The 27,259-nt window shown below is 33.7% G+C and overlaps 1 protein-coding gene across 3 annotated transcripts; it reads right to left on the bottom strand.

The window, feature by feature from the left end:
- Window positions 1-20,473: 20,473 nt before the first annotated feature.
- Window positions 20,474-26,328, bottom strand: LOC144551566 (uncharacterized). Of its 3 annotated transcripts, none has more exons than XM_078299589.1 (7): window positions 25,966-26,328; window positions 24,372-24,551; window positions 23,866-23,927; window positions 22,474-23,668; window positions 21,979-22,109; window positions 21,546-21,789; window positions 20,474-21,280 (listed from the first exon to the last, which is right to left on the bottom strand). In XM_078299589.1, the coding sequence occupies exons 2-7, from the start codon at window positions 24,508-24,510 to the stop codon at window positions 20,775-20,777; spliced, it is 2,277 nt and encodes a 758-aa protein (XP_078155715.1). In that variant the 5' UTR covers window positions 24,511-24,551; window positions 25,966-26,328; the 3' UTR covers window positions 20,474-20,774. The 3 variants fall into 3 exon arrangements, with proteins under 3 accessions (XP_078155715.1, XP_078155718.1, XP_078155717.1); XM_078299592.1 differs by having other exon boundaries at window positions 25,970-26,258; XM_078299591.1 differs by having other exon boundaries at window positions 25,310-25,976.
- Window positions 26,329-27,259: the final 931 nt, after the last annotated feature.

Here is a 27,259-nt window from a genome sequence, read left to right as displayed (position 1 = left end):
TAACTTTAATTGTGATCTCTGATAATAATTTGATGATGTGATGATTTTTTATTTTTAAGTACCAATGATATCAAATAATAGCTCGATTCGAATCTAATATCAAATATCATACAACAATTCAATATCAAAATATAATATGATATCAAAAAACATGAATAAAAAGTGTTATTGTGTGTATGTATAGGATATACATACACACACACATATTATAAGAAAAATATATATTTACACACACATTTCAATTTATATTATTATTTATTTCCAATTTAGAACACACACACACACACACATTGATATATCTTATATCGAAAATATATTCTAAATTGCCACACCAATATGTATAGAAACCAAGGTTCTAAATAGCGTTTATCGCGTCATAGCGGGAAGCCGGAAAAAAAAGCTATAGTGAATAGAGTCGCTATAGCAAAAGCTATGCCACATAGCGTTTTTTTTATTTTTATAAAAATTATATCATATATTTTTACTAAATATCAACATTATCTAAGTCTCATATAACAATAAATAACATCAAATTGATTAAAAAATTATAATATTTATATTGAACCAATACAAAGTCCAAATTGCGACTCAAAATATCCATAGTAATACTAATATCATAAACTATCGATCTTTTTCTATTCAAAATATCTTTAGCATTATGACATAATCTATTTTTTTTCTATTTAAATTTCAAAATAACCCAGTCATCATGGCATAATTAATTATCTTAATCTGTTCAAAATATTCAAACTACCATATAGTAAGTATCATTTTGTTACTTCAAGAAATATCTTAATATATTCAATTTGAGCCTTTATTTAAAGCCCATATAAATTGAAAAGAAAAAAAAAACAGCTCATGTTGCATAGCGCGCGCTATTTGCGCTACACGCTATGCGCTATAGCGGACCGCTATAGCGCCCGTAGCTCAAATAGCGCGTTTTGATACCATAGCGTAGCGTTTAGGGTCCAAAAATGCTATAGTGCCGCTATAGCGGCACTATAGCGCGCTATTTAGAACACTGATAGAAACAAATAAAGAGAAATAAGGAAATAAAAAAAAATGATTTTCATTGTGATCCGTATAGAAACGAAGAAGGAAACAATAAATAAGAAAATGAAAGGTGGAGTCTTCTCAATTGAAGAGGAGAAATATGGAAACAAAAAAAATAAGGAAACGGATAAATATATCGCTAAATTTCAGAATTTATTCAATTTTAATTGTAACGTATCGTGTGGCAGCATATGTGGTAGGTATGTTTTTAACTAAATTTAGACTTCTATACATAAAACAGATGCATTTAATCAAAAGAAGACAAAATATGTAATTGGAGAGCTGAGATCAAATTCGAAGTTTCATCTCTCAATCGTAGCTGTTGGCGGATCGGACACCCAACATGTTTAATAATAGAATAGAGATAAATATTTCAACATAACAGTTTTGCTTCGTACTTATACGAATCATATGCAATGTTGTTTAGATTATACAATCTATGCATGATATTAAATATAATTTATTTTTTATGATCAGCAGTGAATCATCACTAACAAATATATTGATAAGAAAAAAAATATTTACATGAATAAGATGCTAAGATAGCATTTCAAAATAAAATGACTTATTAAATAAATAAAAAGCTAGTAATGCATCAACTCGCAAAGAAACCGTTAGTAATGTGCAAAAGTTTGTCCCATGGTTAGCCCTATCCCTATCCAAATTGCGACCAAAACAGTATGTCGATTATTGTATCATTGATCAATATATGCACCTTAGCATATAAAATATGTCGATGTTAAATATTTTAACATATATAGCAGTATTGCTTCGTACTTAGACGAATTATATGCAACGTTGTTTATATTATACAATCTATGTCATGCATGTTGGGTTTCATGGTTTTAAGGGCAGCGAAATTGCTCCTTTCAAAAAGATAAATGTTTTGGACTCAGATGATAAGTACCATTATATCATAACCCCTAAGTAACATTTGTCTCGTGTTAATTTCATGTATCATGATATTATGAACAGATTCAAGGTAGGAACGTGTCATCCTTGAAAATTTATTTATTTCTTGATTATAAAAAAAAAATTCAATAATTATGATTAACTCCTTAATCACACGTGTACATGTACCGTTTAATTCATCAAAGGGACTAGTAATATCATCACTCATTAACACGAGGAACATTGGTATTCTTGATAATTATTTTCCTTATGCACAAGAGATACATACTGAGATAATATATGCATGGTTGTCATTTACGATTAACGTTAAATAATACCACAAGCATGCATTTTTCATGTAGGAAAAACAATCATCTCATACCTTAGAATTTCAGACACAAACAAACACAATCCTTATTAAATATTTTATTTGGAGTCATGTTCAATCCTCTGATCTACATCAGGTATCCATTTAATTAAATTGAACTCCTTATCATATGATATGTAGAACATAATCATCATTTAATTCAAATGCTAATTTTATATCAGTAATTAATGTTTCTTGTTTATTACCAAAATTAGAGACATTTCATAATATTTATTAATTCATTTATAGAGTGAGTTCACCAAATTCAAGTTCTCAACCAGAGTGTTATATAAATGATAAAATGCACATGAAACAAAATGATGTAAAATTGTAAATCATCCAATTACATAAACAAAAATTATAATACAATCATTCTATAATTGACTTCTAGATCACAATGTTAGCAATGCATACAGTTGGAATGTTTTCTACACTTTAGCAATCCAACATATTTTTGATAAAATAAATTGGTATACATATAAGTTTAATTAAGCAATATTCACTAGATGCAATATGTATCTCTAAGATATAGAATTCATCTGTACATAGCTTATCTTCTTGTATAATTTTTTTCAATCAAAATGAAAAAAAAAAGTACGAAGAATAGTTTTATTATTGGTATTACAACCTTAAGCCATCAAAGTCTTATTAAATAAGGAATAATTTAAGTCAAGGTATAACTTTAAACATCAACCGAACATAAATAATTTAAGTCTGCCTAAATTGAAATAATCAATTTAGACCTCATTAACCTTAGTACTCAATCAAACACCACCAACTAAAACAAAAGGAGGGTTCAAATGCCTCTTTTTTTTGCTTAATAATAATTTAATCTATATATGGAAAATATTTTATGAAATAGCATCCTTCGAACCCTTGCAATGTGCCGCTGTTTGCCATCCATATATGTTTATCAAACCTCCCAGAGACCGGAGTAATAAATGACCGTCATTTATTCTTGTAACAGTTATAAGAAACTTATCCATGAAATTATGAAAAACTTTACTCAAATTAAAAAAAAATCATGTAGAATTATTCTCGGCTCAAATCAGTTATGAATCATGTATTCATGTTTATTCTTATGCTTGAGTGTTTTGAGTTGCTTACTTAAATTACATAAGATATATATTATTATAGCATGAACTAATTTAAGATTCAAGCAAATTCAAAATTCAGACGGAAATTTCTTGTAAATATATATAGTTAGATAGGTTGAGTTTCAATTTTTACTCCAAAAAAAAAAAAAAATTCAAGCAATTCCACAAATATATAAATGGAATTAGATAGCCTAGTTAGGTAAACCAATACTTGAATTTAAGCATCGGTACTGTAATTTTAGATAATCTATATTCGGTATTTTTTCCTGAACAATGAAAAAAGTAGAACTAGTTTGATATATTCTCACGAACTAACACTTGAAAATCACAAATAAAAAAATTTAATTTAATTCCTAGACCTATTTAATTACTTCCAATTTTTTCTTCTTTCTAATTCCCCTTTGGATCCAACAACTAAGACAACGTACATGTCTCAAAGTTTAAGTCTTAATCGATCATAAAATTGACTTAATCAAATGTTAATTCTAAAGTAACGACCAATATTTATGTGCGTTTTTTCGTGTGATCAATCTACTAGCAGCCAACGGAAACAAATATGCTGCGATCCGAATTAGATGAACAGTATCCTGAAATTCCTGCCTTTTCAAATTCAATTGTTGATTTATTTTGAGATGCATGCATAGAAAAACTAGCTGTTTGGAGACGCGAGCACAGAAAAAAGTTGAATGGTTAGATTTGTAAAGGCAGGAATTTCAGGGTACTGTTAATCAAGTTCGGATCGCAGCAGATTTCATACCAGCAGCCAATAACCTAGGTTTCTAGCAAGGAAAGAATTATATATATTGTCTTACATTCAGTAGCGGAACATATAAGTCACTCTAGGGATGGCTAAGCCATCCCCAATATTTCCCTTTTTTTTATTAAGTACATATAAATTCAACTAAAATTTGTATTTTATATATATTAGTCATCCCTATGTAAAATAAAAAAATATATATAAAGAACATATGTTACTTTTTCCAAGTATCTAGAGTCCAGTCTTGACACGTGAAAGAAAATAAAAATATTTTTGATCATTTTGAAAAGATGTTGAAAAATGAAAGTGAAAGATAATATAAAAAAATAGAAGTGCTTCTAACTTATTTTCAAAGATAAGATTACTTAATAAAACATGAAGTTACTAAAAAAGAAAGTTGTTGAAATTTTAGAAACACAGTTAGAATAGAGAGAGAAAAAAATCAAAATCAACAAGGTGAAATTAGCGCCGGCATCGACAGTTTTTTCCTCTATTTTATAGCGGCGATAGTTTTTCCTCCATTTTGCGTGGGCATCTGGCGCATCTCTCTATTTCTACACCAAAATTTTAATTAATTAATTCTCTCCTCAGACTCAAAATAGTCAAGTTTAAAACTTTCGTGCAACTAATTCAAGACAAGATGCAAACTGCAATATTACTATTTGTTATGTATACCATATTTATTTATTCTTTAATTACTTAATTTTTTTACCCCATTTTTTCCTACTATTAAGAAAAAGAAAGAAAATTGAATTATAATTATTGGATTATTTTTTTCAATTTTTTGAAATTCAATTTAAATACCTAGGCTGCATTACTTAATTTGTTGTCACTACTTAATTTTTATTTATTATAACTTTTAGATAAATGTTAATTTTAATATTTTATTTTCATATTAAATTGTGAAAAATCATATTAGTTTGTGTTATATAGATTTTTGTTTTTATTGGAATATATTTTAAATATATTATATTTGATCAGTTAGCCTCCCCTATACACAAAGTTGAGTTCCGTCCGTGCTTACATTAGCTTGTAATCTTTCCAGCATGTTTTGAGATTTTTGTTTCGATCATGATAAATCTCAATGCCTACGCAAATAAGATCTAAGAAAAAATAATTATGATAACTTGTTAATAGATATAACATGTTCACATAAATAAAAGTGATATTTCACAAGATATATATTAGGCAACTATCTACCAAAAAAAAAAAAAAAATTGTAGCATTCCTCTTTCTCTGACACTCTGATTAATTCTCGTTATGTTAGTACGTATCAGCATAATTGCACCTATATCACATCAACTTTAAGAACAATACTTGTGGTATAAGAAGCAATAACTTGTCAGACAAGATGCGATTATATTAATAACTACTAATTATAATTAATAGAACTATTTAATTACTAATGCACAATCGCTTAACCCTATATATCAAAGATATGATCATGTGACTTCTTATGACACTTGAAATGCGGCACCAGCAGCTATCTTATGGGCGCAACACAATGAAATATAAGATAGGTGGTGGTGCCAGTATCTGCGACTAGTCGATGAAACAAACTATACGTTCCATCACGACTTACTCAGCGAGACAAAAAGGAATGTCTAACAGTATATTTGGATCCGAGATCTGAGTCGGCCATACATGTTTAATTAGGGGTGCAAACGGGTCGGATATTACCCGTCCGAATCCGGATCCGTATCCGAATGTTTGCGGATTCGGATATTCGGATACGGATAGTTACGGATTCGGATACGGATACGGATTTTTTTTATGCGGATTCGGATACAGATACGGGTTGAGTTTCGGATACGGATACGGATAATTATCCGGATCTGGATATTTTAATTTTTCGGATATCCAGATAGGAATATGCTAGCATGCTATGCATAGCATAGAACCCCTCCATGCAACGGCTCAGATTTTGAGTTTTCAAAATCCTAATGGTCGATCCGAACCGTTCATCTTGTTCTCCATATTAATATGTGTTTGGAGACCAAATTTTACATTTTTTGAAATTATTTTACTATTTTTTTAGATTTATTGAAAATCGCTGTTTTCAGCAAATCTGGACCATAAAAAAACAGCGATTTTCAATAAATCTAAAATAGTAAAAAAATTCCAAAAAATATAAAATTTGGTCTCCAAACACATATTAATATGGAGAACAAGATGAACGGTTCGGATCGATCATTAGAATTTTGAAAACTCGAAATCCGAGCCGTTGTATGGAGAGGTTCTATGCTATGCATAGCATGCTAGCATATTCCATCCGGATATGTTAAGATTTGAGAAAAAATTTTGTGTCTATTTATCTTTTGTATTAGAATATCTTTTGTGTTGGTATTTTTAATTAAAGTTATAGTTATGTTGGTGAATTTTAGTTAATCAGATATATATATTTTGTAATGGTGTAACAAGTTAATTAGATATATATTTTGAATTAGAAATCCGAATTATATCCGTATCTGTATTCGTATCCGAAAATATCCGATCCATATCTGTATCCATTTAATATCCGATCCGTATCCGTATCCGGTTACTATCCGATCCGTATTTGTATCCGACAAAAAAATACGGATACGGATTTGGGTTGAGCACTATCCGATCCGTATCCGATCCGTTTGCACCCCTATGTTTAATCGAGACATATCTGTGTCCAGGGCGGATCCTGAATTCTCGTCAGAGGGTAAAAAATTATCGAATTTGATTTAAATAGTTAATCGAATTTAAATCTATTAACTAATTGGGTACTTGATAAAAAAAATAATACTTTGACTTATATTTTCCAATACTCTGACTTTAATTTCTGATGCTCTAATTTATAATTCGAATTACCAATCATAATTCAAGAAATTTATTTTGATTTTAATTCTAAATTTAAACCGAATTACAAATTAAACATCCAGAGGAGGACAAAAAACTTTTCAAAGGGGGAAAAATCGATCGGAATTGATAAATCACCACTAAAACTCAAAATCCAGGGGGAGCGGCTGCCCCCCTGACTCCGCATGGGTCCACGCCTGTCCGTGCCGACAAAAACGAATCCAATGGATATGAGTTGTACATTGGAGACACAGACACAAACACGGACACATTATGACCATAATCATAAACTTCTTTGATTTGCTTCCTATTGGTGTGACCCGATAGGATCTGTGTTATGTTGGTAAATAGAATTAAAACCCTTTTAACTTCTACAAATCATAAGTGGCATCTGGCAGAATGCATTATGACCATCCAATTTACACAGATGATCTTGTACAGTACAATATCACGATCTAGTAAACAATTTACTCGTGTTAATTCTTTTGTCTCATAGTATCAGATCAGTTTCAATGTAGGTGTGTGTCATCCTTGCAAACTTAATCTTTTCTCAATCTTAAGCAGATTATCAGATATGATTAACTCTGTAATCATATCACGCGCTGATAACCTTACTTCATCAAGAGGCCTAGTGATACTATCACTTGTATAGTAATACGAGGGATAATAGTAGTCTTGGTGAACATCTCCCCTCCGCACAAGTCATGTATACTGAAATGTCACCATTATAGCAACTTTTTACATATAGCGTTAGATAACACTCACGAATACACATTTCTCATGTAGGAAAGACGAACACTTCATACTTTAGAACTTAACACTGAATGAAACATTAATGACACGAACACAATTCATTTAACGTTTCATTTTAGGGTCTGTCAAATACCATGTTTTTTAACATGTATCTATGTGATTAAAATGACAACTCATTTGTCTATGGTCTATAAAACTTAACCATCATTTAATCCACATACTAACCTTTTTACGGCAAATTAGTGTTCTTGCTAATTATCATGGTTAGAGACTTTTAAGAGTATTTATTATCTATATTATGAAGTTCTAAACAATTTCAAGTCATGAACTCGAAATTATTCATAAATTCAAATAAATCTCAAGGAACAAAATGATATCTTTATTAATCATCAAATTCATGAACAAAATATTTAAAATACTATAATCCTATGATTAACTTCTAGATTATTACACTAACAATTTAATAGGAGGAGAACATTAGAAATGTTAGAAATTTTAATAAATTTCATGTTTTTTTAAGATTTTGTTTTTCTCTATTTTTAAAAAAGGAAGGGAAACTTTAGAAGATTTTGTGATTTATTCCACTAATTAGCTCGTCATTAATTATATTAATTACATGTGGTTTCGTTAGCTTAATGAAACTGAGCATCTTGCCTTTTTAATAAAAAAAAAATACTAATTATATGTGACTGTATGTTTGGATGGAGTAAGAATTAGTATAAAAATATTGACATTTAAGTTAGTGGTTGATGAGAATAATGTTAATTTTGGATTATTCAAGTAAATTAGTAAAATTGTTATTTGAAATGTATATTTGAAATAGTAATGGATATAAAGTAATCATTTTTATGAGTTAGCAATCTTTTCACGAACTTACAAATCCGTTAATCCATCATTTATGTGGGTTAGCATAAAAGGTTGTTATGTTACTATTCTTGTTTTCTAATTTGTATTTGGATCGCGAACATTTTTTATAGTGAAACTATTCTTAGGTTAGATCTATTTTGACCCAAACCAAACACACCAAGTTAACCATTGTAAGCAGGGGCGAAATTAGAAAACTTTGATAGGGGTGGCTAAAAATTATAGTGTACAGTTGTAATGAGTGAGATTTGAACCTCAAGACTTCTCAACCACAAAATAGAGCTTTAACCACTAGATTACAACTAAATATTTGTCATTTATTGAGTGCGGCTATACTATATAAAAAGTTAAAAAAAAATTCAATTAAATTTCTATACGTATAATTAAAATTTTGCAATCATAGGGATGGCTTAGGCACCTTTGGCTAAACCTTAGATCCGCCCCTGATTGTAGCTAGGACTTCAAGAGTCTTTTTTTTTTTTTTTATCGTACTTAGTTCAATTTTTTTAGAGTGAGGTTATGGTACTATTCATAGTGCAAATTGGTTTGTAGTATAGATAAGTATACTTTTTCAAAGTCCAAATAGTCAGTTTGAACTGTTCAACATAATCTTCATATGAAAATGTACTTATAGATCTAGTTTATATTTTTACTATTTTTTAGATAGGTAGAAAATCACTTGAATAAAAATTCTATACTTTTTACCTATCTAAAATATTAGTAAAATATTCTAAAAAAATAAAAATTTAGTATATAATTATATTTTTACATATGAAAATTGTGTTGAAAGATTTCGATCGACTATTTAAACTTATTTAAAAATGAAGATATTATTCTATAGCACAAATCAATATGTGCTATGTATATGTATAGTACCATAGCCTCACTAATTTCTTTTAACATATATGTCGTATTTTATGCGCTTAGATTATTATCATAACACAAAACTAGTAATTTTGAACAGGTAACCATGAAAAATAGGACCGAGTTACTTGTAACAAAAATATTATCCTGATAAACACATAGCTATTTTTTAGTTTACATTTTATAGTTTTAGTTAACATATACAGTTACAATTTTCAATACACAGCTAACGATAGTGAAATGATCATTATTATACTTTTGTATCATTATCAGACGCATCTTGAGAATTGTAATTATGTTAATATTAAAAGGAGGTCGCTGACTGTATACAAGAACAATATTTTTATTAGCAATAATCAATTTTATGTTAGAAAACAGTCATTTTGTCATTATTATTATCATTATATATAAATATAACTAGTTTACTGTCAAGTGTTACAATAACTAAATATGTGACTATGTTCACATGTCGTATAACACTTTAATTACTGAACGTATTTAGAAATAATAGTAAGGTGGATATTAAGAGGTGACAACACATTTTCTAATATTAGTATCTTATTTAGTAAAACTAGAGTGTTTCTAAGTTTATCATGGTTTTTTGTGAACTCAACTCTAAAACCTATCGAATTGGTTTCAAATAACACATTCAAACCGTTAAAATCCTTCTATCATATGAGTGATGCATCTACATCTGAAATTTTTAAAGTTTAAATTAATTTAATACAAAGTCAAGTGGTCAAAATTATAAGGTTGAATTAATATATCATATGAGTAATGCATTTAATTTTTGGACGCCTTTTGACCACTTGACTATATACAAAATTAATTTAAAATTTTAAAATTCTTACATGTAGACGCATCACTCGTAAGGTTAAATGATTTCAACGGTTTGAATTCGTCGTTTAAAGTCAATCGATAGATTTTAGAGTTGAGTTAAAAAAAAAAAGACTCGGTAAACTTAAGAACACTCTAGTTTTACTGTATCATTTTATCATTTGTTTTCTATGGTCATCATTTTCTGAAGCATTCCAAATTTTTTATAATTACAACGCCTTTGGATACACTGATTGTCCTTTTTTATCTTTTGTGTTCCTTTGGATATTCAATCATTACGTCGTAGGTGCTTTTGCAATTTGCAATTTTGTATTGGTCCAAGCCAATTCTTAATTAGGAGATTTAATCGATCTAAAATGGGCCCCTTTAATAATCTTTCTCTATGTACATTCGTTGGGGTTTGGGCCCAGCTAAATCACCGAGAAAAAATATTAAAAGTCTTGTCTGCTTTCAAGCTAAAGAAAAGAGCCAATTTATACGCACAAAATAAAATTTATACTCCATTTTTTCATAATAATTATTGAAATTAAATTTAAATTTGTTCATTCAAGTAAGTATCAGAAATCAACGTCAAAACATTTTAAGAAGGGGCGTCCGAATCTGCTGCAATTCTAGCAAGATAACAGGATCATGTTATCCCTTTCCCTCTCTATCTCTCTCATTACTTTTTTGCAGAGAGTGAAAGAGGGAAGAGAGGGATAACCATGTTATTTTATTAGAATTGCAGTAGATCCAAATTCTAAAAAAAGGTCCAAATCTACGGTAATTTCAGGTGAAAATAAGTCTACTACGTGTGAATACTTTTACAAAGATTGAACTTTTAATCTCATGACTATGCTTCAAAATTACTGTTGAAATTTATAATCTCTTATATAATTTATAATTAATTTAATATAGCTTGAATTTTCTAACAAGAAATACATAGGAAGAGGAAAGGGTGGAGGACCAGCTGTGATGGCAACAATGAGAAAAGATGACGAGAATTGCGTTGGTGTTGGTGGCTCTCAAGATAGACCTACAGCCAATTGCTCAGGCACCCAAATAGTTTTAAATATTTAATTATACATATTGAAATTTTTTTTTTTAGTTTTGATTTATTTAAGTTTTCTCGTAAAATGTTAAATGAGTGTGCTTGTAATCCAGTGGTTAGAAACTTAGAATACACTTAATTTTTTCATCCCTCAATTTAAAGTTATTTAGTTCCACCCATGTGATTTCCTGCTCATGTTGAGGAGCGAGCATTGGATATAAAAGGTTTATGACTATTGATCTGATTTTTTCTCAAAGGTACATGAGAAATTTAGTGAGTAAAAGAAAATGAAGTACGAGAGTATTTCTCTAAAATTATCCATAGACAGTTTTTTCTTTAACTCCTCCTAGGAACACATTTGGAAGTAGATAAAACTCTAATTGATTAATTCTTGAGGCACAAAATGCCATGGAAAATGACATCAAGAGAGAGAGAGGGGGGGGGGGAGAGATCAGTGAATTTGTGAGAGAGGATAGAGAGAGAGAGAGAAGGAAAAAATAGAAGCACACAAGGTGATAATTGCAAAGAATCTGGCGAGCAACCCATCCAAGCAACCGGGGTGGCAAGTGGTTAATTAGAAGGAAGCGTGGATACCTCGACCAATGGAGAGCAGGAGGAGTTCTTACTCCAGAGGTCTATCTGCCTAGGGCGAAAATATACAAACCTTACCAAGCTCATCCCACCTATGTAGAGGTGGTGGCTAGACGCAACAACCCACCCCAACCAACCGCAAATCCAACCCCAGCTGCAACACCGGCCTCCACTCTGGCAAACACACCAGCAAGCAGCCCCCCCTACATCACCCTGCTCTCCAGCTTACTACTTATCCCCTCACAGCCCTACACCGTTATGCTTCCCGACTTCACCAAAGTTTGTTGAATGGAAGGGCAGATGCTTTCGGTGATGCCGGACAGGGCACTCCATCGCGATCTGCCGCAACCCACCTAAATGTGGTTGATGCTGGAAAAGTGGGCACACAGGAAACTCTTGCAAGGAGAAGGACAAAAAGCAAGCACCTATGCCAACAGGGCCACTAAGCAACACTGAAAAGGTCAGGCAACTCACATTCAATGAACTCCTGACGGGCCCGAGGCCGCTCAACCCGCCGGCTCTACCAGTGGATATACCACTCAAGGTAAAGTGCTTCATTGACATTGACTGTGATAATGAGTACCAGCATGAGGTTAACCTAACTGCAACAGTCAGTGATAGTTGACGCAAGTATCATACCAATTAATTTTGAATTGTCGGTTGACAAGATCGCGGAATGGGTAGCAAAATCAAAATTAATACCTGAGCATGAGGTCACAATTACTGCAATGACGAAGTAGAGATTTCTAATTATTAATACCGGAAACACTCATAGAAGCCATCCCTTACGAGGTTTGGGAAGAAGGGTTGTCGTTCAGTTTGTGGGATCCGCTGGAAGAAGGTAAGAAGAACATACCAGAATTCAAGGTATTACTTGAGCTCATAGATATTCCACCAAAATTATATAGAGAAAAGGCAGTGGTAGATGCAGTCGGTAAATTTGGAGTTTACTTGGGGACGGTGGCACAGCAAAACCCGGCTAGTATTGCAAACTGGACGGCTATTGTTGCCACTGAGAAATTAGAGGATATTCCCCAAGAGGTAACCATGGTAGCAATGGGGATTGAACATGAAGTAGAGATTAAGGTGATAAATTGGTGTGAAACTCAATTGTACAAGGAAGAGGATTTTCCACAACCGGCTAGAATATTCAATAAGCCGGCCAAACCAAAGGAGAAAGGGAAGGTGGTTCAGACCTTTGATGGTGATGAGGATGAGATGGAGGAAGGAGATGAAATGATATGTATGTCATGCAATGTATTACTGGAAATTTGCCGAGATAGAGATGTGGAGGCATTGCCTAAAAAACTCAAGCAGATTTTAGAGTTAGAAAGAAGCGTTGCTGGCCAAAGCTCCGGTAAGCCAAAGGGGCACCTTGAAAACCTGGCACAAAAAGATGTACAAGGAGAGACCATATAGAATCAAACTGCCAATCCAAAGCAAGACAATTCTAGTGATGTGGGTCATTCCAGGAGGAATTTGCAATCCGACACACAAAAGGCAATTGAAATGGGGCCACAACCTGAAATCTTAGTCCTTGGTTTGGAAGGACAAACGGCTACTGTGCTAAAGGAGGTAATTGAGGAACAGGACTACACATCAGCCGTAGATGTTGATGGGTTGGGTGAGGAAAAAGAGGGAGCAGAGGTAGAACAAGATGAGGTGGGAAGCGGGTTAGCATGATGAACAAAACGAACCTGCTACTATCAATATGGCAGAGATTCGACAGGAGGGGTTAACACAGGACCACACCAACTCAATCCCATGTGTGGAACAGGGACCGAATTCGAGTACGAAGTACTGTGCGCGGGACTCAATGCCTGACAAAGAAGGATTTTTGGGGCAAAGTTCGGGTACAGAGAGCAGGGGGCAATTAATGAAGGAACTTTGAGTGGAGAAGAAGGAATACAGCTCACTGCCCCCATTGTGCAGCTAAGGAAATCTGTAAAATAGAGAAGAAAATCTCTAAGTGTTGGGATGAAATATGGGCATGGGCCATCATCAAATGAAAGAACAACTGGAGAAAAGAAAAGAGATGTGGATCTCATTAAAAATGCTAAAGGATTTTTTGAAGCCCATGTTGACTATAATCACTACAAAGAAGTAGCAAAGGGCTGTGGAGTTAAGTCAGATGATGTAGTAAGAATAATTGAGGAGGATAATTTACACAGAGCCGTGAAAACACACTTGCCGCAGTCAGAAGAGGAAGAAAACAGTTAGGAAGAAGAAAATGATGCTATGCGCACTAACTCACATCTCCATTTTGATGACTCAGAAGATGACAGTGAGTCGGATGAGGTCCAGGGGGACATGTAGAAGAATGGTAGTGCTTAGTCCAAGTGCTTGTTATTTTATTTTGTTTTTAATGTATCTCAAAAAACTTAAAATATTGTCGTGGAATGCAAGAAGATTAGGTGATGTGAAAAAATATAATGTTGTTAAGAATGTTATTAGGAGGTCAAGATGTGATATTGTGTGTGTCCAAGAGACAGTGAAATAAATTTGATTTTGCTTATGCGGCGAGTGTTTTGCCAAATTTTTTTGAAACAAGATGTGTAGTAATTGATGCCATAAACTCAGCTGGGGGGGTGTTTATTGCTTGGAAGCATACATATACTCTGATAAACTCATTTGCAACAAGGCACATGACTACAGTGGTGTTGAGTCAACAAGCAATGGGTACCACCTTTGCAGTCATGGCGGTATACGGACCGAGTAGGGATGACCAGAATATGAAATTTATACAGGAACTCAGACAATTAGCAGACAATGTAAATCTCCCATGGATAATGGCCGGAGATTTCAATTTAGTTCGTTGGCCGGTTGATAGATCCGAAAATATGAGAAATTTCGGACTTATGTTTGAGTTTAATGATCTAATCAGAGATCTTAATCTTATGGATGTTCAGTTACAAAACAAGGACTACACGTGGTCTAATATGCAACCCGAGCCTATTTTTTCCAAGTTGAATCTAATTTTCCTTTCTTCAGAATGGGCACTGATGTACCCGATTATTAACCTCACGGCTTTGGAGACAATCGTCTCGGATCACGTGCCGATTTTGTTACATTGCAAGACTCCACAAGCGTGTAAGGCACTGCTAAGGCTAGAGAGATTTTGGTTCCAATATGAGTTTGCTCATAAGGCGGTGCATACCATCTGGGGAGCTAATTCAACAACAGAGCAAGGAGGGGGCAAAGAGGAATTTTGAAATGAAAGTTGAGAAGCTGCACCAAACAATGAAACAGTGGCATAGAAGCTGATTTGTGCAAATGGATGATGAGTAACAATATTGCAAAATGTCAATACTGTTCTTTGATAGAATAGAAGAAAAGATGAAGCTTGATAGGAGGGAATTTGTATTTAGGCAAAAAATCAGAGAGAAGGCATATGAGCTAGCGAATAATCAGGAAATTAAATGGCACCAGAGGTCACGATGTAATTAGTTGATAAATGGAGATCGCAACACTAGATTCTTTCACGCCTATGCTTCCTCAAGGGCAAAAAAGAATGCGGTCAGGCAGCTTGAGATAGATGAAGCGCAGATAGAAGAGCCTTTTACACACACATGAAGGCGCTCCTTGGTACACAGGTACACTCTCTCCCCTTTGAACCAACTGCACTATACTCAGAGCAGTAGCCGGATTTAAGCCATTTGCAACAGCCATTCACGTAACTTGAAATTCACAATGCAGTCAAGCAGTTAGCAAATGACAAAGCGTCGGGCCCGGATGGCCTTTCACATAAGTTCTTTAAGGATAACTGGCAAGTATTGAAAGCAGATGTGTTTAAAATGTTTGATGAGTTCTGGGAGGGATCACTGGATCTAACAAATATCAATAAGGCAAATATTGTCATGATTCCGAAAAAACCAATGGCGGCTACAATGGGTGACTATCGTCCGATTAGCATCATTAACATGATACCAAAAATCATAAAGAAGGTGCTATCCAATAGACTAAGGTTGGTTCTACCGGACCTTGTCTCATTGAAGCAAACGGCTTTCACTCGGGATAGACACATAGCTGAAAACTTTCTGCCAATAAGAGAAATTTTACACCATGTCTCGAATTCGGGTAACCATGCGATCTTTGCTAAGATAGACTTTGCTAAGGCTTTTGATTCGATTGATTAGGGTTTCCTTAATGAGGTTATGAAGGCAAGAGGTTTTTCGTTGAGGTGGATGGGATGGATCCAAACAGTGTTGACTACCTCTCATTCCAGAATTGTTGTTAATGGAGAAAATACATAATTCTTTCGACACAAGCGCGAATTATGGCAAGGAGATCCGATCTCTCCAATGCTATTCATAATAGCTGTAGATGTGTTCCATAGGATGATTAGGGCAGCAAATGATCTTCTATCCGAACCCCTGACAAACAGATGCTCGCAAGCCATATACGCGCTTCAATACGCGGATGATACCGCTATTATAGCAAATGCAAGCTCCAAAACTCTTATCACTTTTAAGATAATCCTAAGATTGTTTGCGAACATCTCGTGATTGAAGGTAAACTATGACAAGAGTAGCTTTGTGCCTTTCAATTTGGATAGAAGAGGGGTTTGGGAGACAAAGCTAATCCTAATGTTTAGTCAGAAAAAGATGCCGATTGGTAGACAAAGCTAATCCCATGTCGATATATAGGCATAACAGATCAGATTTCTTACCTTTAATTGAGAAGTTAGAGAAGAGAATGGAAGGATGGAAAGGTAAAATTATATCAAGGGGAGGGAGATTGCAATTGGTTAATTCGGTACTCTCAGCCGTATCGGTATATTATATGATGTGCTTCAAGCTACCAAAATGGGTCATACAACGGATTAATGCAATTAGAAGGGCGTTCCTGTGGGGAAGAAATGAAATGGAGGGGCGAGCTATATCTCTACTAAACTGAGAGGCGATATGTGCACTGTATGAAATGAGAGGAATAGGAATACATGATCTTCACAAACATGTCTATGGACAGAAACAGTAACGGTACTGAAATGGACTGGATTATACGAAATGGGTCCGAACTTCTGGATGGTATATGGTTCCTTTTTCTGGAATGCATTAGTGCGACTTCTACCAATTTTTAGATGGTCTACTAAATGGGAGGTTGGAACAGGGGCGGCAATATCTTTCTAGTTTGATGCATGGCATGGCAATGCATTAATCACTAGGCTCGAATCGGGTCAAAAGCCCACCCAACCCAAGATCTCTCTTAAAGACGCAGTGCCAATTGTACACCTCTTGTTACCAGAAATTCAGTTGAATATACGCCTTCAAGAAGGAACAGATGTGATGTTGTGGAGATGGACACCGACACGAAATTACACTGCAAGCTCGGTATACAAGATACTGGTCACGGGAGGGAAGATAAACTTTGATCATGCGTATGTATGGAAGCTGCTAATCCCCCCAACAGTTCGAATATTTACTTATCTAATGATAAAGGAAAAAAATACTCACTGGAGAGGTTATGGTAAGAAGGCATATGGGGGTTCACAACACTTGTCTGATGTGTCTTAATTGTCCATCAGAATCAGCACTGCACCTGCTGTTTCTATGCCCCAATGCAGTGCAGATTTGGTTTGAGGTTGGCCACACTATGGGTTTAGAGTGATGATACCAAGACAGACAATTGAAGAGATTGTAGTGCGATCGAGGCAACAGGTTGAGATGGAAGGGGAGAGGTACCGAAAATTATGGGACTCTCTATTCATGTGCACGTGTTGGTAGATATGGAAGCAAAGAAACAATAGATCTTTTTATGGAATTCTAATGCCAATGACAGTTGTGGTTAGTCGAATTGTGGAGGAGACCAGTCTATGGATGTCATGCTATGACCCGGGAAGACATGGAAAGTATCACCATCTGATCAGAGAACCAGACATGCAAACATGATGTACTGAAAACTTTTACTGTTATAATAAAATCACACCTAAGCAACCACTGCCAGATTTTCAAAAGAGAGAGAGAACGAAACACGACTTACAAGTAGCGAAGAAAAAAAATGCGACGTAACGTAACGTCATATCACTAAAATAATAGAAGACAATTACGTCACACGTGGTCACGTCTTGATCACATGTGATGCGACTAGCCACCCTTTATTTTTGTTTCCAGATTTTAAATTTATATTAAAAAATATAAGAAGATGCTAAAATATAAAAATATATTGCAAAGTAAATTAAAATAAAGAAATAAAAATATAAAAAAATTGCAAAAAAAATTTAAAATAAATAAATAAATAAATGTTGGAAAAAATAATCGCATGATATGGTCGTTTTTATTAAAGAGAAATACATTGTAAATGAACGTAATGTGACTAACACATGTACCGATTTTTTTAAAAATACCCACTCAAAAAATATTTTATTAAAAATAACCAGGTTTCAGCAAAATTTTAAAAAATACCCAAATCGCGGATTTTTTCCGCGCTCCGGAATTTTTATTTCGGGCTGCGGAAAAAATTCGCGCCCCAAAAAAAAAATTAATTTTTTTTTCCGAGCGCGGATATTTTCCGTGGGCCAGATTTTTTTTTTTTTTTTTTTTTTTAGAGTTTGGAGTTAGGAAAATAATGTTTTTTTGGAAATTTTTTGTCCAACTTTGCACCCCTGATTAACATATCAAAACACCTTCAAAAATCATGAAAATTTACCGACATGCATTCTTGACTTCATAGAATAAGACTGTGAAGTTTCATAGAAAATCTCAAAACAAATCGTGAGATATCGGCTCTCAAAAATTGCCCGAACTGCTGAAGGAGTGCTTCTGAGCCCAACTTTGCACCTCTGGTTAACATATCAAAGCACCTTCAAAATATATGAAAATTTACCGACTTGCATTTTTGACTTCATAGAACAAGACTGTAAAGTTTCATATAAAATATCAAAAGAGATCGTGAGATATCGGCTCTCAAAAATTGTCCGAACTGCTGAAGGAGTGCTTCTTAGCCCAACTTTGCACCTCTGGTTAACATATCAAAGCACCTTCAAAAATCATAAAAATTTACCAACATGTATTCTTGATTTCATAGAACAATATTGTGAAGTTTCATACAAAATCTCAAAACAGACCGTGAGATATCGGCTCTCAAAAATTGCCTGAATTGCTGAAGGAGTGCTTCATGATTGAAGGTGTTTTGATATGTTAATCAGAGATGCAAATTTGGGTTTAGAAGCATTCATTCAGAGAGAGTTCAGTTTTGTTATGTTTGAATTTTGATTTGTTATGTTCAGTTTTATTATCTTCTTAGTATATGTTTTATTATGTTTCAGTTTTCAGTTTTGTTATGTTTCATTATCTCATGGTCTATTTTGATATTTTGTATGAAACTTCACAGTCTTGTTCTATGAAATCAAGAATACATGTCGGTAAATTTTCATGATTTTTGAAGGTGCTTTGATATGTTAACCAGAGGTGCAAAGTTGGGCTCAGAAGCACTCCTTCAGCAGTTCGGGCAATTTTTGAGAGCCGATATCTCACGATCTGTTTTGAGATTTTCTATGAAACTTCACAGTCTTATTCTATGAAGTCAAGAATGAATGTCGGTAAATTTTCATGCTTTTTGAAGGTGTTTTGATATGTTAATCAGGGGTGCAAAGTTGGACTCAGAAGCACTCCTTCAGCAGTTCGGGCAATTTTTGAGAGCCGATATCTCACGATCTGTTTTGAGATTTTCTATGAAACTTCACAGTCTTATTCTATGAAGTCAAGAATGAATGTCGGTAAATTTTCATGCTTTTTGAAGGTGTTTTGATATGTTAATCAGGGGTGCAAAGTTGGACAAAAAATTCCCAAAAAAACATTATTTTCCTAACTCCAAACTCTAAAAAAAAAAAAAAAAAAATCCGGCCCGCAGAAAATATCCGCTCTCGGAAAAAAAAATTAATTTTTTATTTTTTATTTTCGGGGCGCGAATTTTTTCCGCGGCCCGGAATAAAAATTCCGGAGCGCGGAAAAAATCCGCGATTTGGATATTTTTAAAAATTTTGCTGAAACCTGATTATTTTTAATAAAATATTTTTTTTAGTGGATATTTTTAAAAAAATCGGCACATGTAACATGACATGATGTGATAAAACCGATAATAACTTAACTAATTAAAATACTATTATAAGGAAATAGCGAGAAAGACTATGTAAGTGTTGGGCTGAACTTGATTGGGATATTGGGCTGAACTTTGGTGCTAACATATCATTTACATATAATCCATCAATCAGAAAGACAAAAAAATTAGTCGGTTCTTTTGAAAATGAGAAAAAATATTATTTGTCCTTGAAAGTTTCGGACAGCTAAAATAACTAACTAATAGTAAAAGCATTGTTCTAACAGTTTATCACTTTGTAATTGCAAAATCTAGATAGTTTAGTTTTACCCATCAAATTTGGACAATTAAAAAGTGATGGGTAAGCATGTGTAACTTTGTAATTTCTTTCTAACAGCTGATAATAATTTTAACGGTTATCCAAATTTGATCGCTCATGAATTCCTATCCATCAATTTTATATCTAAACTTAAGAATTATAGGGCACTATTTCCAAAGATAAGAAAACATTTTAATTAAACCAACCTCTCTTTATCTTCTTATGTTAAAAAAGAATAACAAAATCAGTAGAGCAACATTTATTTAGCACACACTAGCACACTCATACTTTGTGAAGGCAAAAAAATCAATCTAAGGAAAACAACTTGAAGTTTCTGCCAAAATAGAAACTTCATCTTTGGTATCGATGGCACCGTGCCATTCAACCGAGACCCTAACAAATACACATCCCATTATGTCACCATTAGCTATAGAAGACGCTCTATCTATGGTCAATATACATATAAGAACACTCATTTACTAAGTAGAAATTCACAGCCATAGATCGAACACTGTTTCTTCTAGCAAGTCATCTATTAACTCATCCCATATCTCAGCAACAATGCCTTCAGTTTCCTCCCTTTGGTCACACCAATTGCCACGATCCAAGTCATTTCTAATAAGGTGATCTAACACGAATGCGTTCTTATTTCGGAGATGCCAACCAACCCCTTGACACACTTCATGTAAAAGGTTTTTTCTTCTGACATGCACTTGTTGTGGAAATCTGAAGTATCTATATTGCATCTCTGTCAGAACTTCACATATGCAATCAAAGAGGAGCTTTGAGTCGTCTTCTTGGTTGGGTGATATGTCTAACTGATAAAAAAATGAAGGTTCTAGAAGTTCTTCTTCCCGGTACCATCTATCTAAGCTCTCCTCTTTACATAATCCAGACGATTCCAGAACTGATTCTATGAATTCAGACCTTGCACTGACATCTTCCAGTAATGATGTTAGATTTAACCGGGCTAGTGACAGGCTTCGATGTAACTTATCTGCATATTATTAAAAAAAGGAGAAAAGGTAATGTTTGTTTAAATTTGTCGTAACATGAATGCATACTTAGGTTCCTTGATCAATACTTAATTCAGCAATGGAATTGCCATTTAGGTAGATTGGTTGAATAAACCTCAATTAAGATTCAGTTTAACCTAATTTAGCTTCAATTTAAGCTAAAATTAATATTAAGCACCAACAAGGCTGATGAAAGATACATCTGACATGGTAGAACTTGATATAAATAGAGAAAGAAGTCAATACCGTGATCTGTGATTTTGCAATTTGGACTTGGCACGTCATCAGAAAAAAATGGCTCAAGAACAGATATCGGGCTGGGCTGATCTGTCTTTTCAGTATAGCTCTCTTTACATGAGTATGAGGTGCTCGGCTCTGGACTGTGACACTCTGGCTCTTCTATTATACCATTTTCCACAGAATCAGAAATGATGGGGTTTAATTCTTCAATTAACTCTTCCTCTGACTGTTTGAACTCCTCAGTCAATCCCTTCAAGCAATAAATTTCAGTTAGGTATAAATCATTAAAAATGTAACATGGTTAATTTGATAATACATTAAAAAAATGAAAACTGCATATTCTGAAAAGAAAGAAAAATTGAAACAGGAAAATCTTGAATAATAGTAAATACTGAAAATGGTGAGGAATTTTTTTTTATGTACTAGAACTACTGCTTACTGGCATGGGATCTTCCTTTGATGTTTCACTTGAAGTTGTGCATTCACGGCTGATAGCTTCCTCAGGAGCATCAACAATAGAAATGCTTTCGGCACTATCTTCAATTTCAATCTCTATAGTATCTACAGTTCCTACAAGTAATTAATAGCTTTCTCTCAGGTAAACAAGATTAAAATTTAGTAGAATTTGCAATTTAAGCACTGTAAACCTGTTTTGTCCCCATATATTCCCGAGCAGAGCCAGATTCGTACTACTACCCATGCTAAAGGGTCAATTCACCCAAATTCACACAAACTTATCCCAATTAATCCTTATCTGTACAAATATGTGTACATTAACGTCGATTTGAGCTCAATTTTTGCACAAGTACCAAACAAACCAAAACAAGAAAAAAAATTAAGCACAAAGGGCTGAGGTATTCAGACTGGTACCAGCAAATTACCTGCCTGTAACATACATGTCTTTGTGAGAACTAAATTCATTTATAAAATTTACCTTTGCCTGTCATTTCTTCACGGAAAGCATCTATATGTGTCTCGGAATTGGTACTCTCATTTTTTATACTTATCTCTTGATTCTGTTCTTTGACAGAAACAATGCTCTCTAAACCCTCTTTTGTCAGGAATACACTTTCAATGGAACTTTCATCTTTCTCTATCTTCTTCTCCCAATTCAATTCTAAATTACTCTCCGTTAGAATTTTTCCCAACGGTATTGACACGTGCTCGCTTGTCAAATTTTTAGCTTCGTTTCCATTTCTCAGTATCTCAGTTAGATGCTTCTTGGCCTCTTCATAAAATGAAGACCCAACTGTTGCATGCACCTGCCGGTAAGGTTTGTTTGTACCATTTACAATTTTAAATAGGTGTGGATCCTTTCTCTCCTTAACAGTCTCCCCAATTATTTGTCTAAGTCTCCTTTTGACCTCTCTAAATGAAAAATGTGAGGCGGCTTTTGCATCATAATTTGGTTTTGTTGCTTTTGGTTTCAGAACCACTATTTTACTGACCATTGGTGAATTGCCGGTTTTATCCTCCTGTTCCTTTCTCCTGGAAAACCTTTTCATGTCTCTTTTTTCATTAATTTCTTGAACTTTTTCCTCTTCCTTTCTCCTGGAAAACTTTTTCATATCTATCTTTTCATTTATTTCTTGAACTTTCTCCAAAACATGTGAATCAGGGTCTTGTAAAATTTTCAGAAACAATTCCTTATTTGAACCAAGTATTTCCAGTGCATTCATGAATTCTTTCGATTGAGAAACTCCAGTGTTGCTTAGGTGCCTCTCACCAATTATTGTTCCATCTTCTGATACTGTGCTGAGGTCATTAAGCTTGGAATAAACAACGGATTTAAGAGTCGGGCATAAGCCGCTTTTATTCTTACAAAGTTGGCACTCATTATGATATCTATAAATCTCTACTAGAAATGAGGCTATTACTACCTCGAGGTCACTACTTTCAATTGAATTAGTGTTGTTAGAGTTAGAAATAGGGTTAGGCTTTGGCTTCGAATTGGATTTGGGTTTTCTTTTCTTGGATTTCTTATTGTCAGGCTCGATCTTGTGCCCCCAGTCAGAAAGGATTTTATCAATTTCGTCACTGGGTATTTTTCTTTTCCCTGTTTTGCCCCGAGTCATCTCCTTCTCCATTAGTTTCTTCACTGTGGGCTTTGTTTCTGACAGGTCAGCATCCTGAACAAGTACCAAATTAATTTTGAAATTTTCTTAAAGATGCGACAGATTCATTTTTTTTCTGAAGGCTGACTGAGCCTCTCTCTCTCTCTTTTTTTCTTTTTTGGGAAACACAAGCCTAAGGGGACTAACAATACTTTTTCAGCAATATTTAAAAAGAAGGGGGGGGGGGGGGGGGGGGGGGGGGGGATACTTACATCATCTTCCTCATTTATTTCATCAAAATCGCCTGATTTAATGCCTTTTGAATATCTATTGACTGTATGGAAAGAGGAACCATTCATTATTCAATTACTAAATTGTAAAGCAAGTATATAAAATTATAAATTACATTAAATAATAACTCATTTCCGAGTAGCATGTTATCAACGCAGGATTAGCTGCTCAAATAAATTTTTCCTTCCTATCCAAAAAGGAGATTTTTTCCAAACTAATTAGCTATCCAGCCAGGAGACCACCATCCTTTATAAATTGATAAATTTTTCCCAAATATACAATATATATTTTTTTTACCGAAGTTAACTGCCCATTAGTTCTTTCTACCTGCTCAATGCTAGTTGCATGCAAAAGAATGTCCTAACTTAAGTACATCTCAAAGAGCATAGCTCCCATTCTTACATAAACACACATGTACACACATAAAAGAAATGTTCTCATGCAGCCTAAATTGACTGATTTGCCCTTTTAACAAATTAAAACTTACTGAAATACTGACGGCTGCCTTCTCTTTGGTCAAGAAGCATCTTTGGGTCCCGCCTGAAGTGAAGCATGCGAATGAGGCCCCACATGCAACCAATGTTTCCATTGCCAGCTTCCAGCCTACTACTGTTTCTTTTGCCCATTTTTCTTTCTTTCGATAAAAAAAGAAAAGCTTACACTCTTCCTGAAAATACATCATGAATGTTAGAACCTCGATATAAGTTCAGAAGAAAATCAGATGTAAAAAGGGAAATTTTGTGTATATTTTGTAAAATGAGAATCGCCATGAATGCAAAGTAGGGGAAGCATCGCTCTGTGGTAACCCTGTAAAACTTGCATCTCACCATTAAACATGCCAATACTACCAACTCATCCTCTATTTTTTATTACACCAAGAGACGATAGAGTTTTGTTTGTTTATGAAGATATAAGAAACAAAAAGTCTAGATGATAAGTTCAGCATTAATGGAGGTACATTAGATATATCTGATGCTGTATGGGGGTGGCTCTTAGATGGTACTTCAAATTTATCAAGGGGCACATATGATGCTTATTATTATTTTCTTAACATAAGATTCAATTGTACAGAGATAAAGCAAGTATGAAATTTGATAGAGAATTTTTTAACTCTGAACCTTCAATTGCTCATGTACAAAATTAGGAAACATGTAGCAATAACTATTTTTCTTCTTAGAATACTTAAAAATAATAAAGTTTGAAGAAGTACTCTTTAAATCTCAGAAAAGTATTCTTTAGAAATTACTAGCCTTCACAGTGCATGTATTGGGTGTTGCGATGAGCCAAATAAAACACAAAACAATAGATTTTACAAAGGGCCGCGTATGGAATAAATCAAAACAAATCAAATCAAATAATGAAAGAACAGAAACTTTTTGAAAAAAAAAACAACAAAAAAAAAATGCAAATTATGCGATTAAGTACCTCGAGTTTAGAAAATTCCCTTCAGGGTAAATCAAACAGCTTCACCCACTGGCATCCAGAGGTGGCAAGGAGGAGAAAACAGGGAAAAGATATCGAATTGCCCCCAAATCCCAATTCTCTTCTCTCGCTTTTATTTGCTCTTCTTTAATTGAGTAAGAATTTTTTTCTCTCTCTCTATAAGTAATAGAACCTTAAATCCTGAGCTGTCCCCATTTGTTCTTGCATTAAGGAGAAAAGAAAGGTATCAAAACTTAACTTCCACTATTTCTCTAACCCCACACCCTTTTTCTCTTTACAACCTTGCCTTTATATCTAAACCACTAAATCAATTTTGAGACAAAACAAACACTAAATCGGATACCAAAACCACCGAAAGTTTAAAAAGGAAAGCTCCCTTTTTTGCATTAAATTACACAAGGAAGACAAAAACATGTACGATATATGCATGCACATCAATTTTATTTCTCCAATAATACTAGTCGATAACAAATGAAAAAAAAAAATGGGAAGGCGTTAAACATCTCACATGCATCGAATTACACAACGAAATCAAATGTCGAATCTTTTGATTTCGTTCTACCTTGATCGATTCGAATCTCATCTATTACAAAAAAGAAGAACCACATTTTTCGAATTCAGAAAGAAAGAAAAATTACCTACTAAATTTACAGGATACAGACCCGCAGGTGTCTGGTTTTCATGGACTAGTGATGGCGCGTGTACGCCATTGCTTGATACATCTAGAGAGACGCATCAACAGATAGAGAGAGAGAGAGAGAGTGAGAAGGGATTTAGGGGCCGAAAGCTTTTTTTTTTTTTCTTTCCTTTTTGTTTATGAAGTTTTAGTGGCACAAGGGAAAAGATCAAAAGAAAATAAAATTGCGAAGAAGAAACCGTTGAATGTGCGATCTAATCCTTTGTTACTTTTTCCCGGGAAAAGTATAGCTGGGCCTGGTTGGGTGCAAGTCTGGTAGCTTTACAGCACCCCCTCTATCTAGAGCCTCGATGTATTTTTCTCCATTCCATTAACATCAGATTCTCCACGTTTTGATACGAGGCACCAACGCGGGACGACCAAGAAGGCCAAAATATTAAATAAAGAGAGTATATTTCTTTTTCTTCTTAATTAAGATATAAAGTTCAACATCATAATTGCTTAATTTTTTTTCTTAAATTGGGTTTTATCTTCTTTTAATAGGAATATACTATATCTTTATTTGTTTTAGAACTTATCTCTGTTTTTTTTTTAAGTTTTAGTTTGTTTTTTTTGATAAAGTAAGTTTTAGTTTGTTATTTTTTAATTTAACAAGTAGAGTGTTTTTGATTAGTAGTATTACCAAATATTATAAAACAATAGTTTCTCATTTAAATAGTGACATGTGGAGTGACTTTTCTCTTGAAGTATAAAATAATTTTGGTTGAAATTTTAATCCTCATATTTCAACATCATCATATTGCTGAAATCACATTTGTTAATTCGATAATTTACAGAGTTACAACTTACAACTAAAAAATAATTCGAAAAAGTTTTCTGTCCATGGATTATTATATGTATATTTAGCAAAACTGTTAGAAATAATATTCAAAAGAAGGTTAAAAGGTACTGGACCTCTCCATTCTATGACAAATTGACAGCGGAGATAGTACGAATTATAAGGCAGTAAAGCTTTTAGGTGGGCTTTACCTTTTCTCTGTTCTTAAATGATCATTCGTTCCATTCTCTTCTTGTACGTAAGCGTGATTAAAAGAAAACAAATATGATTCAGGATTTTTTATTCTTTTCAAAATTTATACATTAGAAAAGTTGAAAATCTTTTCTGGATATCTCTCTTTTTTTTTTTTTTTTTTTTTTAAGTAGCGGTATTACTACTTATTTTATTGAAATCAAACATACTTCATATGGTATTGAAAATAAGTACCAATATCAAACACGATGAATCTCAAGTCAAT

Source organism: Carex rostrata, chromosome 3 (genome assembly GCF_964058835.1).
Source record: "Carex rostrata chromosome 3, lpCarRost1.2, whole genome shotgun sequence".
NCBI lineage: Eukaryota > Viridiplantae > Streptophyta > Magnoliopsida > Poales > Cyperaceae > Carex > Carex rostrata.
Note: the sequence above shows the minus strand (reverse complement) of the source record. Positions and strands in the feature narration are given on the sequence as shown.